Genomic DNA, 17027 nt, shown 5'->3' on the forward strand with positions numbered 1-17027 from the left:
AGAGACATCTTAGCTTTAATACACGATACCACAACGACACATGGACATTATCTGACGTCTCTGATCTCTAACCTGTCATAATATAACAGGTTGAAATAGATAAGGAATAAAACTTGTCCATCTTTATAAGCTGTGTGATGTTTTGCGACTCCAGATTATTTTTCTTTGGATGAAGAAGGGTTAAACTGGCTCTTATTATAGTGAAGGTTTCAGACCCTTGCCCTTTACTCCTTGGGCACTTCTGATAGCTCCCGAGAATTGAAATTAACTAGCCAATCACGCGTAGTTGCTACGAGAAATTAGTAAATATTTGGCCAATCAGCATCGCTGAATTTAATGACTTTGGGACACTCAGAATTTTGCCACAGTTTTAGGTAGCTATGGTGATAAAGTTGATAGGGACTACGACAGAGAAGACGAAACGTGACTGAATTTTCCATCTTGCATGACATTGCAGATGATTTTACAGATGACGGGTGAGCTACAGCTTCTGTTTTATTAGTTTGAAATTCCATGTTGTTCTATTTTGTTGTTTACTTTTTCTGTTCATTAGTTGCCACCAGTTATTTTGTTTTACGTCATGCTTATTTACGGTAGCTCTGGTTAGCATTGTGCTAATGGTGCTCTGGATAAATGTATATTCTTAATTGTTAATAATAATGTTGCGCTTGTAATGCTGGACAACATGGCTGAAAAAAGTGTCAAGATATAATCGTTTCATATCAGTCGACATTAATAATTATTGATTCGTTTTTTTCTGTTTCAAATATCTGAAATATTGACAAATTAATGGCGTGACTTTCCGATTCTGTCCACAGTTTTCACTCCACCCAACAGTTTATTTTTAAGCAGCTTCTGCTCAAGTTACTCAACAGGTTGTTGCTAGGTAACCAAAGAGAGAGTGAGTAGTTTATGTCATAGACATACGTATTCATGTCTATGAGTTTATGTCACCAATTTTGCTTCGCTAGCCTTGAGAGGTTGAGCGCGGTTGAGCGGCTCAAGTCTTTCCTCTGCCTACATCCCCCAGAATGCTGTGCGGTTTGCTTAGCGCCGTGTGTTAGTTCTTTTAAGTAGGAATGCCTTTGCTGTCTGGTGTCAGAATTTAGCTTGTAGCTCCATGTTAACCGCCACACGAAAAAATACCATAACTTTATTATTTTCAAATTCTTTAAAATAGTGTTTATTCTTAAAAATCCCAAAATATCATTACAATTCACTTGATGTGCACCTATGAATTATATAAAGTACAATGTTTGCATAATATATATTCATTAAAATAAATATGTAGATGGTAAACTGACTTTACATCACTTGTGCACATGAAATTAATACATTTAAAAAAGCAAAAAAATAAATAATCGAGATTTTTTTTTCTAAGAGAAAATTAAAGATTATTTAGAACAAGTAGTGCTTTTGAAACTTTGTGTTTTTATAAATCGTACGTTATTCATAGCTTTTGCTTTTGTGCAAAAGAACTGCTAATTGTGCCTGCCAATGTGTGGGAGTCAATTACTCTGAATTGCCTTAATTCCCCAGATCTTTACCCTGCTATTATGGTTTGCCTTAATGTGACTATTTCACTCAGATAAATTGTAATGTCTGTTTGGTTTAGCTTTATTAGTTTTCAAACTTTATAACCAGCTTAGTGCATCCATAAGCAGATTATGTATGTACATGTAGAGTACAACTCTAGACTCCAAAGCACTAAATTCCCAAAACATTTCTCTGTCCTGTTATATAAACAACTAATTTTATCTGTGACAGAATCGTCCCAGAACCGATCTTTGATGAGTGAATGACGAAGTTAGAGATCCTGTAATGAAGTTTCATCTTGCTGTAAGAGCAGGAAGAAAACGTCTCTCAGGTACAGTACGATGTTCTCATGAGGCCTAATGGAGTCACTAACAGGGTTTTAGCAGCAAGCAACAACCTTGATTTTCTGATCAGCATACAAAACATAATCACATTGTTTATAGGTTGCATCTCTATTCCTGCTGCTTTTTCTAGCTCAACAACAGCTGTAGTGTTAGTTCACAGAGTAGAAGAGAGCTCATTATTTTTTGTTGATTTAAAACAGTTAAACCAGCCCTGTAGAAATGTATTAATGGAAGCGTCTCTATGTTTTATGCAGAAGCTTTTATGCATGTCATCAAACAACACCATGAGTGCCTTGATGTTACATGTGGGTCGCCCCAGTGGAAATATGTTTGTGTGCCGTATGACATAGTCTTTCATAATTCAATTAAAACAGCTTTTTTAATTATTAAAAATCTCAAAATATCATTACAATTCACTTGATGTGCACCTATGAATTATATAGGTGCACATCATATATATAGTATATAGTATATATATAGTATGCTGTTTTTTAATCCAGTATATATATAGTATGCTGTTTTTTAATCCAGTTTTATTTTGGTGTGCCTCATGTAAGTGCGGCCTAGTAAACACACCGGTTGCAGCCTTTATTCCTGTCACACCTGTGTGTTCTGCTTATGTGGGCCTTGCTTGTTGAAACACTCCCATAGCCTGCAGGTTGTTTATAACCCAAGTGCAACACATAATGATCTGTGAAAACAAACACGACAAAACATGAAGGAAAACCTAAACGCAATGATTTATTTTCCTTACAATCTCTGTCATTACCAGGGATTGTGCAGAAATGACTGAAGCCTGAAGTCTCTCTGAGCGCAACATCAGCCAGGATGGAGACTGCGAATGCGTCTTCCATCGTTAACATGATTGGTGACAGAGACACCGGCCTCTTTGCAAAGAGCCCATACAGTGTAGTGGAGATAGTGTTCATCCTGGTGGGAGCTTTACTTCTTAGTATTATCACTACCACCGGGAACCTCCTGATCATGCTCTCCATAAAGGTTGGGGTCTTCCTTTTTTAAATCTTTCATAATTAATGAGTCTGACTCAACCATTCATTCCTGCACACTTTGAAAACATAACCGGACTTAGAGATAAGAATACAGCGTGTGTTCTCCTGTGCAGGATAATCTAATAGGAACGAGAGAACATACATCATACTGCACAAAAAAGATTAGGATCTGACAGCTTGCTCCGTGTCATTGCTTTAAAGGTAAACAAGAACCTGAAGACCGTCGGCAACTACTTCCTGTTCAGTTTGGCCTGTACAGACCTCTTTACCGGGGTCTGCTCCATAAACGTTTATGCCACTTACCTTGCAATTGGCTACTGGCCTCTGGGAAAGTTGGCGTGTGACCTTTGGTTGACTGCTGATTATGCTGTCGGCCACGCCTCAATCCTGAACCTGCTCCTCATAAGCTTTGACCGGTACTTCTGTATAACCAAACCCATGACCTACCCAGCACATCGCAGCCCAAAGATGGCCAAGATGTTGATCTCTGCGGCCTGGATCCTGTCCTTCGTTCTCTGGACTCCCTTAATATTGTTCTGGGACTATGTAGGACCGAGATCTGTGCCCTCTACTCTATGTTACTGCGAGTTCATCTTCAACCCATGGGCGACGTTCGCGACTTCCATCTTATTTTTCTACCTGCCGTTGTGCATCATGGCCTACCTGTACTGGCGGATCGTGAAGACCAGCTATGATAGCTCGAGGAGGAACAGCAGGAGACCATCAGGTGGAAGTTTTTCAGATATTGTCTCCATCCCAGAGGAAGGGATCACAACCAAACAAGAGGAGGAGGATGGAGATGTGAAGGAGAAGGAAATGTTGCAGCAGCGCAGTGTAGTTTTCAGAGACTTGCAGGAAGACCAGATGGACTCTGAATCGAAGACTGTCAGTGCTTCGACTTCCAGAAGACCTAGCATATTAAGGAAGAGTTCAACTGTGAGTAAAAGTCCAACACAGACACCATCTTCACAGAATTCAGCTACTGATTTAGAGAAATCTGAGACAGGAGGTGTAGTTTAAGTGACCAACCTTAGAAGCAATCAGTTGTAATTGTAGCTAACTGAGTTCGTGAACCAGCAGAACTCAGACTCAATAATTAAATTCATAGCATCATATAGTAGCTGTCGTAACAAAACAGTCTAACTATGAAGATTGTTCTTTGCACCAGCTCCTTAAAATCTTAAACTTAAATGTTAAAACAATTTAAAATCCTTGAATTTATCTGCTGAAACCATTTAGTTGTTGTCATTCTGAATAAACAAATGTTACATTTCTAAATCAGTGCTCTGTTGTAATATTAGCATTTATGGGGCCCCTGAAGGCCAGGGGGGCCTTAAGGAGCTGCTGACTTAATTTGGATTTAACAGAAGTGCAAATAATTGATATTTTCTGATTTGTTGTTTTTAAGACTATTTTTGTGGGTTTAAATATTGTCGACAATGTCTTCTAGTAACATAACGACCCAGTAATATTTTTACATTTCCTGTCAACATCAACAAAAACACGGTGGTCTGTTGGTGGAACGCCTCGACAATCCCTGTAGCAGTACGACAACTTTATGTTAAAGTGGGTATTGAGAGTCAGACCCTAAAGAGTCTACTATAGTTGGTTTTGCTCAGTTTACACTGCCAAGTTATGACTATAAAATGATTTCTAAAATTGTAGTATGTGTTTACCTATTCAAGTTAAAATCTACAGTAAAAGAAATGAGTTAAAATCTCATACAGTAATTTACTACGTTTTGTCGTAGCCTTTAAACCTTTTTTAAACATTCTTCATTTGTAAATACTTGACATTTGTTTGTAGAGGAACAATTATTATTCATAATGCGGTAAACAAGAAACAAACACAACTTTGGAACTTAAAAATAGTCAACATGGAAACCTTCATCTTCTCCTCTCGTCCCTCAGGTTTCTTATCGTAATGTGAGCATACAAATTCTGGATAAGTGGAGAAGGAGGTACAGTACTACCAGGGAGAAAAAAGTGACCCGCACCATCATGGCCGTCATGATTGCTTTTATCGTCACATGGACGCCTTACAACGTGGTGGTCCTTGTCTTCACACTCTGCAACGCCTGCGTCCCAGATACACTGTGGGGCGCAACGTACTGGCTCTGCTACTTCAACAGCACCGTCAACCCCGCCTGCTACGCCCTCTGCAACGACACCTTCAAGATCACCTTCAAGCACCTGCTCCTGTGCCAGTACAAGAACATTCGGGGACAATGGTTGCCCGCCTAGAACTGAGCTGAAACTCACAGACTCCTTTAATGAAAATAAAGGCGAAAGCTGAAACAGCCAAAAATGGGTTCTGTTGGTTCCTGCGCACCTTCTTTTAAAGCATGGAAAATTGTTTGTGTACTTTATTATACTTTAACAAAGACCTGCTACTGTTTTTAATTCCCAAAAGATTTTTTTTAGCTCTGTGGAGTCTTATTGTGAGAGTCTTATTTTGTCCCGGTTCACCTCTGGAGTCCATTGATTGTAATGTTTAAATGTGTACACTAACTATATACATATGAGTCTTGTGACCTCTATTTTATTTAGAAATGAAAGTGAGCTGGTCTGGTTCAACATCATAAGCAGCTTCATAATCTTCCAAGTTTCAGCTCTGGAGGTAAACGGTGGAAAAAGAACTGTTGTGCCCTCTAGTGGATCTGAAGCTGCGTCATTGATACTTTTGCCCTCAGAAGCTAAATAATGGAGGCCTGAAAATTAAACTTTGGGCTGCTTTATCCTGTTGCAGCACTAAAAATAGGGGATATAAATTTGAATCAAAAAATTCCTCAACACAGATTTAGAGCTCAAGTGGAATTTGTGCTGACACAAGATCTATTAAAAAATGTGGACTTCATAGAGGAGTGGTGAGAAAAACAGCCAAAATTGAAAGAAAGTTGTTTTAGAAGTTTGTCACAAGCCACACAGGAAACACAGCAAACATCTGACTGGAGGAGCTCTGGTCAATGAAGCCACAGTTTAAATTTGTACATGCACACTTTTCACATGACGTTAATGACGTAATCCTGAAAGAAAACCTGTTAGAAGTTGGTGAAAACTTCAAACTTGGTTTATAAGATAAACAACAACCCAAAACATGCAACCGGAACCACTTCACAGATGAGCGCCACCTACTGTTGGTCAATCACCTTTCCAATAAAGCTCATGGTTGGATTAAGACTAATGTGAAGTTTAAGGGCTGTGGATACTTTTGCAAAGCTTTGCATGAGCTACAAGGCATACTTTTACTGACAAAAGCTCCGAAGTTTAATAATATCATATTAAATGTTATGTGTCAGCTTAAGGCTGCCATATTAATCAGTGCATGTTGAGCCAGCACCGTCTAATCTTCCCATCTTGGTGTGACAGTCGATCAACATGGGACCTCTATTGTTCTATTGATGCTTTTGGGGTTTATTGTAAGCAAAAGAGTCACCATACCTGTTTGTTTAAGATGCCTCCCTCTGTCCATGTGGCTCCAGTCTTAACACTCTTATTGTGTTTTGTGCCAATGTTATCAACATCAACACTGGAGCAAGAAGTAGCTCTGCAAGTCCAGAGAGAGCACAACCAAAGATCTGTCGGTTCAAATGTGAGCAGAACCATTAACGGTGGGCAGATCACTGCATATAACAGCTTAGTTTTGTTATGAGTAAGACACGATTATACTAATCAAAGTTATACTTTCCTGTAAGAGGACACAGATCAGTATTTACCCTGTACACACTGCATCAAGGACCAATTATCTGCTCTATAGTTTGTCAAAGTGACCAGACAGTGCTGCTGTTTGGAGTTAACACATGTCTCGCAGGGGGAAATATGATGTGGGTAAAGGACGGAGGGCGAGCAAACCGAAGTCACTTCATTCCAGCAGAGCACAGGGGTAATGGCGAAGGACAAGAACCAGATAGGCAGCTCCTGGGTGGACCTGGCATTACCCGAAGACTTTCCAGAACCGTACACAGAGGAGAGAGCTGAAGAGGAAGAGGAGGACACAGAAGAAGCTGCCAAAGACAGAGCAGTAAAATGCAGCCCAACTCTGCTGAGGATGCTGAAGGCAGCAGAGAGCAGGTGGACGCCTCATTTCAGAGACAAGGCAGAACCGTCCGAACTGTGGCTGAAAGCCACCGAGGCCGAGGCGCTGAAGACAAACATGGTGAGCAAAGAGCTTTTTTTAATTGCCTGCTTATAATACAGTAGCGTAGAACATAACGTGCTCCTGTAATCACACTCCGTGGATCTGCATCTACTCAGGCGGTTAATGATTTCAGACGCATGCTGCAGGCCTCTAGAATGTTTCACCACATGCGTCACTCGCTCTCTGATAAAACAGGACTCTCACTGGTGTTGAGAGTACAAATCAAATGAAAGAAATTATTTTTAATGCTTTTGTAGAAAAAAAAAGACAAAAGGGTTTGGATCTTGTCATGATGGGGCTACAGGAGTTCCTATGTTCCTATGCCAACAAAAAGATGCATAACCTTTCATTAATGTGTGATATTAAATCTGAATACTACATTCTGCAAATTTAGAGGTTTAGACACATTAAAAAAATTAGAAAATCCCAGATTATGTTGTTCTTGATCATGTCTGCTTCTTATAGATCAATTTACAATATTTTAATTGAATGGAGGTAATCCTGAGAATGTATTTTATGGCAACACCTTAAACTCAGCGCTTCCTTTTTGTATTATCATACTCAAGCGAAGTTTACGTATTACACAAACATGGGAAAATCTAACCATCGTGCAGTTCAGAAAGTAGAAGTGTTTTGTGAGCCAGAGATAAACATGATTTGGTGATTTTAAAAAAAAGCCATATAAACCCCAGAACAAAAAACAAGTGGCACATTAAAATTGCAATTTTATGTATATTCCCTTAGATTGCAATGAACAGCATGCCAGATTTTACATTAAGAAAGGCAGAAACACTATTATTTATCCCTCTGTGGGGTATTCAGACGAAACCAAATGTTTCAGACGTGATCTTCAGGAATAAGAGCGATTGTAGTCAAAGGAGAAAATGCATGTGAGCAAGATGGCCTACAAACCTGCTCTGTCAGGAGGAATGGAGCAAATCTCCATAAAATTATTGTGAGAGGCGTGTTGAAGGACATGCCTCTTACAAGAAAGGTCTTTAAAAAGTCATACAGTTTAAAGACCTTTCTGCTAAACAATAAGGAAATGAAAGTAAAATGACCTCAAAAATCTCAACAACAAAAATTCAAACCTACGTTCTTCATCAATACCATTTAAGATTCACAACAGCTTCAAACATGTGGTACAAAACAATTTAAGCTCTTCAGTCTCATTTAGAGTAAATAAATAAAGTAGCAGGTATTCTTCTCAATGCAACAACAGTTTGTAGTTTTGTTCTTCACTTTGTCCTGCTTCTCTCAGCCAGTAAGTCTGTCCACGTCCATCTCTGTCGTCTCTTTGTCCGCCGAGAGCAGAGTTCTCTCCAAGCAACATATTCTTATTCACCTTATTCACGCTAACGCTACCCCTCATCTTTTCCTGAGCCTCCTCTGCTTTGAGTCCACAAAGAGTTCATTATTTATTCCCTCTGTCACCTGTTGGGCGTGGGCGTGACGTAAAGTTTTGGCTCAGTGAAAAGTTTCACGGTGTCGGCTTGCAGCTCTGTGTGGCTGTTCAGTGTCACGGTGGGAGCGCTCGGCACAACATGAAGAAAGTGTACAACCTGGTGAACATTTCTAAAGCAAAGGAGCAGGAGACAGTGCATTCCATCTGTATCACGGTACCACAGCTTCTTCTTCTTCTTCTTCTTCTTCTTCTCATGGAGGGTCAAGGCTACAAATAGGACAGATTCATAAGCTGTTTGAGTGTTTGTTCATATAAAAACACCTCAGAGTTATTGTCTGAAATGAAATGGATTCATGTAAAATTATTGTTTCACTTTGGGTTAAATAATCTCCAGTTCTTTTACAGTAGCTGGCCTGGATTCAAGTCTTTCTTTATTTCTGGATCATTAAGTTAACTTTCAAGCTGCTCCAAGTCACAGCTTAATGTCTTTCTGTGCTAAAGATTAAGCGGTAGCTCATCAAGAGTCATCTTATTAATGGGGGAAATATTCAGGAGAACGTGTGTCTTCCTGCAGCATGTTTAAGCAACTCTCTTTAACTTTGATTTTAGCGCCGCAGCGAAGAAGTTTAATTCAGATTTTACATGCATGGGTGTGTTTTGTTTTGTTTTGTTTTTTATTTGAGGACAACATCAGAAGAGGGTAAACCATGGTTTTATATTTACAATAAATTTGACAGTGATTAAACATGTTTACAGCAGATCATCACCAGGCACATTTATTGGCAGCCCTGGTTCTTTTGCAGGGATGTTTTGGGAGTTAAAATCATCCAGTCTTGTCTGTCTTTTGCTTTGCTTCAATTGCAGACATGAGAAAATTTATTCAAACTTTGAACCATGTTTCCATGGTTTTGTCACTTCGCTATTTTAGGTTTAGATCTGATCCAAATATTTGGTGAAGCTTTTAGATGCTTCTCCAACTCTGTTTCCCAAACTGAGATGTCACAATGATAATTATTTAAAATTTAACGAGGTTTTCTCAAAAACTGACCTACCTGCAGGGCATGAAGTCAAAGATCTCAAATTTTATGAGCAGACACGGATTAATGCTCGGGGAGGAGTGTTAAGGTACAAGGAGGCAAGCTGAGAATAAAATACAGGGAAGCCAGATGATGAGATATCATAAAGAGGTTCTAAGAATCACAATTAACATACAGTAATTTGGAATAATGCAGAAGCTGGGAAGGGTTCACAAGTATCACAAAGAGAATGTGGGGGAAAAGCAAACAATACAGAGGAGTAAGAGGAGCGAGATCAGGAAAGACTTCAGACTGCACGAAACAAAACGTGAGGAAAACTCACATCATAGATTTGCACTGTAGCTGTTCAGGTCTTGTTTTTGAAGCAGGTTTTCTCTCTGCTTCAGTCTCCTCTTGGTACAGTGTGAATCCTTAACTCGTGTTACTTTCGAGTTGATTCTTTGAAGTCGAACACTGTTGTGTTTTTTTTTGTTTTTTTTTTACGTAATTTCTGACGTATTTCGCTTTGTCACCGAGAGAAAATGCAAATTCCTTCTGACTGCAGAGTTTCCAGCTGTAATCCTCTAAAACGTGACCCCGATTTAGTTTTTGAAGGTGGGTGTGTCTGTGATGAAGAGTGCATAAAAGTCTGCACAGTGAGGCGAGATGAATACTGGAACGAGGGGAAGTAAGTAGAGGAATAGTAAATGTTTGAGCTTCGGGATCAGGCAGAGAGAGGACATGGCCAGGTGGGATTCATGTGACAGCAGCTCAGCATTTGAGCATGCACAGCGGATGGTGAGCAGAAACAGCTAATGTTAATGAGGTTGTGCTAATTTACTGATTACAGTCCTTACGTGGCCTGTGGATGTTTTTATGTCTTTTTAAAGCCTAGAAATAATCTAGGGTTATTGTTGTTTGTTCTCTTGAATTGCAGAAAATTCAGTTCAATGACCAGCAAGAGGAATTCAACAAGCTTCCCACCAAGGCTGGACCTCGGCCTCTGTCTCACTCCGTCTCCCAGTCGTCTGCAGACACCTTCAGTTCAGGTCTGGCCCCACATCCTTTACTTGGAAACCAGTGCTCAGAGGATTAGCTTCTCCTTCTGATTAACTTTAAAAGAAAAGATCATTTGATAAAACGAATCCCTCCTGTTTGCCACTTATCACCGTTCTCAAACATGTCAGTCACTGCCAGGATTTGTATAGACTTCAAAGGCTTCAACAAGCTGAGGTCAGATTAAGAAGCTATAACCTAAGGGAAATCAAATCCTGAGTAAACCTTGTGTCTCGGTGTTGAGGTGACTCTCTTAGAGTGTTTTGTCTTATTTCTGCGATGCAGTGGGCAGCGTAAGCTCTGAGGATGAATCCCCTCCCCAAGAGAAGCCGCAGAAGACCTCAAAGGGCCTGACGGACTTCTGCATCAAAAACATCAAGCAGGCTCCTTTTGGGCGCAAAAAAATAGACATCGCTCAGCAAGGTGCCACAAATACATGTCATGCAGCCCTCATTCATCATTTCGGGAAAAGCTACTCAAATGGAAAGAGGGAACAGAGTTCTTTATGAGTATCTATGTGTCCCTAACTTCAGGAATGCCATCTCTGATGATCCTGAGGAAAAGAGCGGGTGGAGAGAAACCTCTGGCTGGAGCCAAAGTCGTGGGATGCACACACATCACTGCACAGACAGCGGTCAGTTCTGCACAAACTGCAACTGACTTAGTTGTTCAGCTGCGTTAGGAGATTTCATTTAGTCCAGTAAAACTTTTACATTTGCTCAGAAAATCCCACAGCAGGCTGAATTTGCAAGTATAAAAATGCCAGAGTTTATACTGACATTTTAAATTTAGGACATGTAGGGTTAAAAGAGGATTTAAATTATTGAATCCAGTAAATATGCAATAACCACGTCGGTGTGTCGTTGTGTAGGTGTTAATTGAGACTCTGGCAGCGTTGGGGGCTCAGTGTCGATGGGCCGCTTGCAACATCTTCTCCACTCAGAATGCGGTGGCTGCTGCTCTGGCTGAAGGAGGTGAACCCCAGCTGCATCAACCCCACACGGTCGTTTCCCTCTGTTTTGTCATTTCATCACCTCACCCTCTTTGTGGCTCGGTGTTCATCAGGAATCTCGGTGTTTGCCTGGAAAGGAGAATCGGAGGATGACTTCTGGTGGTGTATAGAGAGATGCGTGGCTGCTGACTCCTGGGAGCCTAACTTGGTATGTTGACTCACTGTGAAACATTTGAGCCTCATTTAGTTGAGTTTACTATCTTCTATTCTTTAAGTCAAATAAGTTTAATTTTTGAACCTAAATGTGTGAGTTTGTGAAAGATAAACGTACAGAAGTAAGTTGTGTTAACTTTTGATTAATTTTGTCAAACCTCCAAGAGTTGAATAAATGAGAGTTTTTAGGTTAACACTTAAGACAGAAGTGGGAACTGGTTCCCAGAGTGCTTAGGGGCATGTTTTGTATGTTACATTCTTTTGTATTATGAAGGCAAAAGTTTATTTTAATACAAATTTAATTTCAGATTTCAAAACTAAATGTTTTTGATCAGAATTCATTGTAATGTTTAATAAAATTCATTATCAGATCAGAAATTTTGATCATGCAACTTGAAACAAGATTTGCATTATTCTAAAGTAAAATAACTAGTTATTTTAACTTGATATTGTGAGTGGTGAGTGAAAGTAATAGAGAAATGTGTGCTCTTTAACGAGGTCAGAGCAGTATATATATATATATTTTTTGCATATTGTGAAATAATTATTTGATTTAAATCACAGCAGTAAGTTAAAACTCACAATTTAAGATTAATGAACTTATAAAACAATGTTTAGACAACTTGTCTCTTGTTGTTAAATTAACTACCTAAGCTTTAATTTCCAAAACCAAAATAATTTTCTTGTTGATTTAAATTGCATTTTTAAGGCAGCAGGTGGACTTTCATTTTCAATTTGAACCACCTTGAAATGTTTTACAGTGCTGTTGAAAATGCTTAATGGGGTTAATTTGACATTTCTGATTTTAATGAATCATACATCTTAATATTAATTGTTAAAAGAGAATATCCCGTTCATCAGTTTGTGACCTCATGGTCAACACAACCAGGTCTTTTTCTTCATAGCTCTGAAACGTACTCAAAAACTGCTGTTTGTATTTTGATCAGATCATTAGCTAGTTTGAGACATTAGAGTGTTTTCCACTATGCCAGGATGAAAAGCTCACATTCAACAGGAAATACTGGCCGAGTGCCTTGAGGTGTCATATTGTAACTCACTAAACAGACAACAATACAGAGTAATTGTCAGATCACTTAGTAGGACGTTATGATGATGTGGCAACAACTTCAGGAAATGGTTGAACTCTTCCCTCGCTTCTTTAGCGTTGAGCTTTGAACAGTCAGACTTCCCTGCATTATTATTTTTGTGGTCTTTATTAATATTTCTCCAGGCTGATAATTTTGAAAGTTTTTCCTTCCAGATTCTGGACGATGGTGGTGATTTGACCCAGTGGATCTACAAGAAGCATCCGAGCTTGTTCAAAAAGCTCAAAGGCATCGTGGAGGAGAGCGTGATGGGCATCTATCGGTTAGTTTCTCCACACACCGCAGATCAGCTAATCTGAACTCCAGTCCAGAAGCAGATGTTTCTGTGGGTGTTTCAGGTTGTACCAGCTGTCCAAAGCCGGCAAACTGTGCGTCCCTGCCATGAACGTGAACGACTCCGTGACCAAGCAGAAGTTTGACAACCTCTACTGCTGCAAGGAGTCCATACTGGACGGGTAAGGAGTTGTGTTGTGACCACAAACAGGTGGGGCGACTTGAACCGCAATGACCCCAGCTGAACTCTTCCAGGTTGAAGCGAACGATTGATGTCATGTTTGGAGGAAAGCAGGTGGTGGTGTGTGGATACGGCGAGGTCAGTGCTGGATTTTTGGATAAAAACTCGAAATCTTTCAACTGCTCAGCCAACCTCTTTTGTTGGTCTGTTTCCTCGCAGGTCGGCAAAGGCTGCTGCGCCGCTCTGAAAGGCCTGGGCGCCGTCATTTACGTGACAGAAGTGGATCCTATTTGTGCCCTTCAGGCCTGGTATGACAAGAGGAAGTTTTTATGAGCCAGGACGGGAAATCTCCCGCCCGCTTAAACGAAATGAACGAGTGTTTAAAGCGAACCTGTCGTCCTCCTCTTCCCAGCATGGATGGCCTCAGAGTGATTACACTGAGTGAAGGGATCAAACATGCAGACATGGTGATCACCTGCACAGGTATTGCTGACCTCTTAATATTTTAATGTAAAAATGGCATTAGGAGTTCATAAATGAGCATTTCCTCATTCTCGTAGGGCTGGGGTGTCGAACTCAATTTAATTTTGAGCCAAATCAAGATCATGAGTGTTCTTAAAGGGCCGGTTGTGCCAGAATCTATTGCTAAAACCCAGTTAACGAACTGTTGAAATCTTAATAAATTCTTAAAATTAAATAATATTGAACATCTTTTCAGTCACTCCAGGATTTTTCTAATTGTTTTGGGGATTTTTTATTTTTTTTTCAATAAAGTCAAGGTGTTTGTGGTACTCATTTTGAAATATTTGTACTTTTGTATGATGGAAAATAGGACTTTTTATTACTCTCTGTATCGTTATGGATTATAAATCATGTAAAGGTCAGGCAGATGTTTTACATCCAAGTTGCAGTGAACAATCACTTGGATCCAACATTTTTCACAATTTTTGCCAAAAATCCGCAATAAACTCACAGCCATGTTTTAGTGCGAAAAAATGCAGGGATTTGTTGATTTTACGTGAATTTTCCACGATAATTCACAGAAAAGTGGAGGGACTGATTGATGTAATTTTGCAGTAAACAGATAAAAACTGCTTTGATTTGACTGATAAAATAATGTTTATGCACACCTTTATCTTTTTGATGGTAATAACAAAAAAGCTTTGGCGGTTCAGATTTGGGTTTGCCTTGAGTTTGACACCTGTGTCATAGGGCTTAAATCCTGGGGATTATTTTTTATGGAGGTTGCATGTTGCCTCCAGGTACTTTCACAGTCCAAAAACATACCTGTAATACCTAATAAAATACACAAAAATGTGTGTCCGATATGAAAAAGTTAAGAAATATAAATACTTTTGCAAGACAGTGCGTCTTTCCGTTTCCTTCAAGGCAACAAGAACGTGGTAACTCGGGAACACTTTGACAGAATGAGGAGTGGCTGCATCGTCTGCAACATGGGACACTCAAACACTGAGATAGATTTGGTAAAAACTCTCTGAGTCTAAATCATGTTTGTGTTTGTGAGCATTCGAGTGTGTTTGAATGTGAGTTTTCCTCTTCTCAGACAAGTCTGCGGACCTCAGAGCTGAAGTGGCATCGAGTCAGGCCTCAAGTGGACCACATCATTTGGCCTGACGGCAAGCGGGTCGTCCTCCTGGCTGAGGTGACGAAGCTGTTTTTACCCCCCGATGACGACGATTATTCACCGCTAGCGCAGCCTGTCTGCGTGCGGTGATGGGTCTCGTATTTCTGAGTTTGACAGAGGCCCTGTTGAGCATGCGGAGACAGCTAGCCGTTTTGAATCAGGAGGGAGGAACCTGCAGTAATGAGACGGCAACCAGAGATGCTGCCCATGCGGCTGGACTCTGGTTTCATCACAGGTTCAGACAAGGATTCACCTCTGACCCCACAGTGGGAAATAGAGCTGAAGGAAATGTTGTACCTTCCATTTTCTGAGGACAGGATTTTGATAACTTGTAAACATTAACTATGGAGAATTACAGTTTTCTTTATCCATAGAGTTTATGGTACCATAAACCGTTAAACTTTAACGATGTGATCAGAAAGATGTGTTCCTTAACCCTGAAGTTCAGCTTAAACATTTTGAATGGTTTTGTTGCTGGATTTCTTCTATCAAGGAAGGTTGTCGGCTGCAATCGCAGTGAAGGAGCATGAACATGAAACAGACTGTAACCTTTACTTACGATGGATGTCGAGAATCTCCTCCCTCAGATCTTCAGATTTGTTTTTGGGGGGTTTTTTGGTCCATGTTCAGTGTTTTTTATTTTTTCTTTACATGAGAGCCACAGTCATCCATGCAAACATATACAGCTCTGAAAAATTGAAGAGCCCACTGCACTGAACCCCATTGAAAACCTCCTGGTTATTCCACCAAAAATTAATTTCTGAACTCTTCATGAGTTAGATTAGGATTGTTGTTTCTAAATGAACATGAAATTGTTTTCTTTGCATTATTTGACGTCTGAAAGCACTGCGTCTTCTTCGTTATTTTGACCATTTCTCATTTTCTGCAAATAAATACTAAATTTCTGCTTGGAATTTGGGAGACACGTTGTCAGTAGTTAATAGAATAAAAGAGCAATGTTAATTTTACTCAAACATATACAGATGAAAAGTAAAATGAGAGAAACTGATCATTTTAAGTGGTTTTTAAAAAATTTTTTCCAGAGCTGTATATAGATAAGATGACGAAAAGCTTGAAGGCACAAGACGTGGAAACACTTCTGCATAGCACTGTGTATTCAGATTTGCTTCACTTTTTTATTGTTGTTGTTGTTGTTATCATTATAACTATTATTGTTAGCATCTGACATGTTTTCTATTTCATATTTCTAATTTTTTGTGATCATTTTATTCTTTTGTTTTTCCCTCAGGGCCGACTGCTGAACCTGAGCTGCTCCACTGTGCCGTCTTTTGTCCTCTCCGTCACAGCTGCAACTCAGGTATATAACCTGCTGTTTTAATTTTAATTGTTTTTTTTTTACCTTAAGTTATTTGCCTAACTTTGCCTTCATCTTCCCGCTGGTGTGTTTCAGGCTTTGGCTCTAATAGAGCTGTACAACGCACCAGCAGGACGGTACAAACAGGACGTTTACCTGCTGCCAAAGAAGATGGGCAAGTTTTATCTTTCATGATGGACCTACATATGTCAGGTCTGCTCAACATTTAATCTGAGATCTAAATGCCAACATGGTCGTTTGTACTTCCAGATGAATATGTAGCCAGTCTGCACCTGCCGATGTTTGACGCTCATGTAACAGAGCTGACCGAGGAGCAGGCCCAGTACCTCGGCATCAGCAAACACGGACCCTTCAAACCCAATTATTACAGGTAATATTCACCCTCACACTCTGAAAATAGAAAACATAAGGTAATGTTTGACTTAGATTTTTCTTCCCAATAGATATTAATCACAGAGGAGATGATTTGGCTTGAAAACCCACTCAACACCTTCTACCGTGAGGCACTGGCGCCCCCTGCAGTCACATGCGCTGTACTGCTGTTATGGCGAGACATTTATATTTGATCTTATTTTTTAGTTTTTGTTGGGGGGGGGGGGGGGTTTAGTCACATTTCTGTGTCATTATCCACTAAATTTTGAATTAATTATTAAAATAAATAGACATTTGTTCAAACTTTTTCAAAAAGACTGGACTGTTTTCATCAACTTTTGGCCACTAGGAGGCGACAAAGTGTTGTTTTTAGTGAAATCAAAGATGCACTTCTTCATAAGATGTTTCATTGCGTTTATGTCTGTCATAATCTGCTTTTGTTGCT

The 17027-nt window shown here is 39.7% G+C and overlaps 2 protein-coding genes across 4 annotated transcripts; both read left to right on the top strand.

The window, feature by feature from the left end:
- The first annotated feature begins 291 nt into the window (after nucleotides 1-291).
- On the top strand, nucleotides 292-5197 carry LOC106926352 (muscarinic acetylcholine receptor M2-like). The gene is made up of 5 exons (XM_015001204.2): nucleotides 292-476; nucleotides 1768-1867; nucleotides 2653-2879; nucleotides 3092-3826; nucleotides 4801-5197. Exons 3-5 carry the CDS (start codon nucleotides 2709-2711, stop codon nucleotides 5131-5133), a joined length of 1239 nt encoding a protein of 412 aa, XP_014856690.2. The 5' UTR covers nucleotides 292-476; nucleotides 1768-1867; nucleotides 2653-2708; the 3' UTR covers nucleotides 5134-5197.
- Nucleotides 5198-6506: 1309 nt separating this feature from the next.
- LOC106926351 (S-adenosylhomocysteine hydrolase-like protein 1) lies at nucleotides 6507-16885 on the top strand. 3 transcript variants are annotated; one of them, XM_015001199.2, is made up of 17 exons: nucleotides 6509-7045; nucleotides 10386-10497; nucleotides 10790-10927; nucleotides 11038-11138; nucleotides 11376-11478; nucleotides 11570-11664; nucleotides 12931-13037; nucleotides 13114-13230; nucleotides 13304-13367; nucleotides 13449-13537; nucleotides 13642-13712; nucleotides 14619-14713; nucleotides 14794-14892; nucleotides 16124-16192; nucleotides 16286-16364; nucleotides 16460-16580; nucleotides 16654-16885. In XM_015001199.2, exons 1-17 carry the CDS (start codon nucleotides 6776-6778, stop codon nucleotides 16658-16660), a joined length of 1737 nt encoding a protein of 578 aa, XP_014856685.2. In that variant the 5' UTR covers nucleotides 6509-6775; the 3' UTR covers nucleotides 16661-16885. The 3 variants fall into 3 exon arrangements, with proteins under 3 accessions (XP_014856687.2, XP_014856685.2, XP_014856688.2); XM_015001202.2 differs by lacking the exon at nucleotides 6509-7045 and adding an exon at nucleotides 8524-8646; XM_015001201.2 differs by lacking the exon at nucleotides 16654-16885 and having other exon boundaries at nucleotides 6507-7045; nucleotides 16460-16584.
- The last annotated feature ends 142 nt before the right edge of the window (nucleotides 16886-17027 follow it).

Source organism: Poecilia mexicana, unplaced genomic scaffold, assembly GCF_051168715.1.
Source record: "Poecilia mexicana isolate PSO_F unplaced genomic scaffold, ASM5116871v1 scaffold_6, whole genome shotgun sequence".
Lineage (NCBI taxonomy): Eukaryota > Metazoa > Chordata > Actinopteri > Cyprinodontiformes > Poeciliidae > Poecilia > Poecilia mexicana.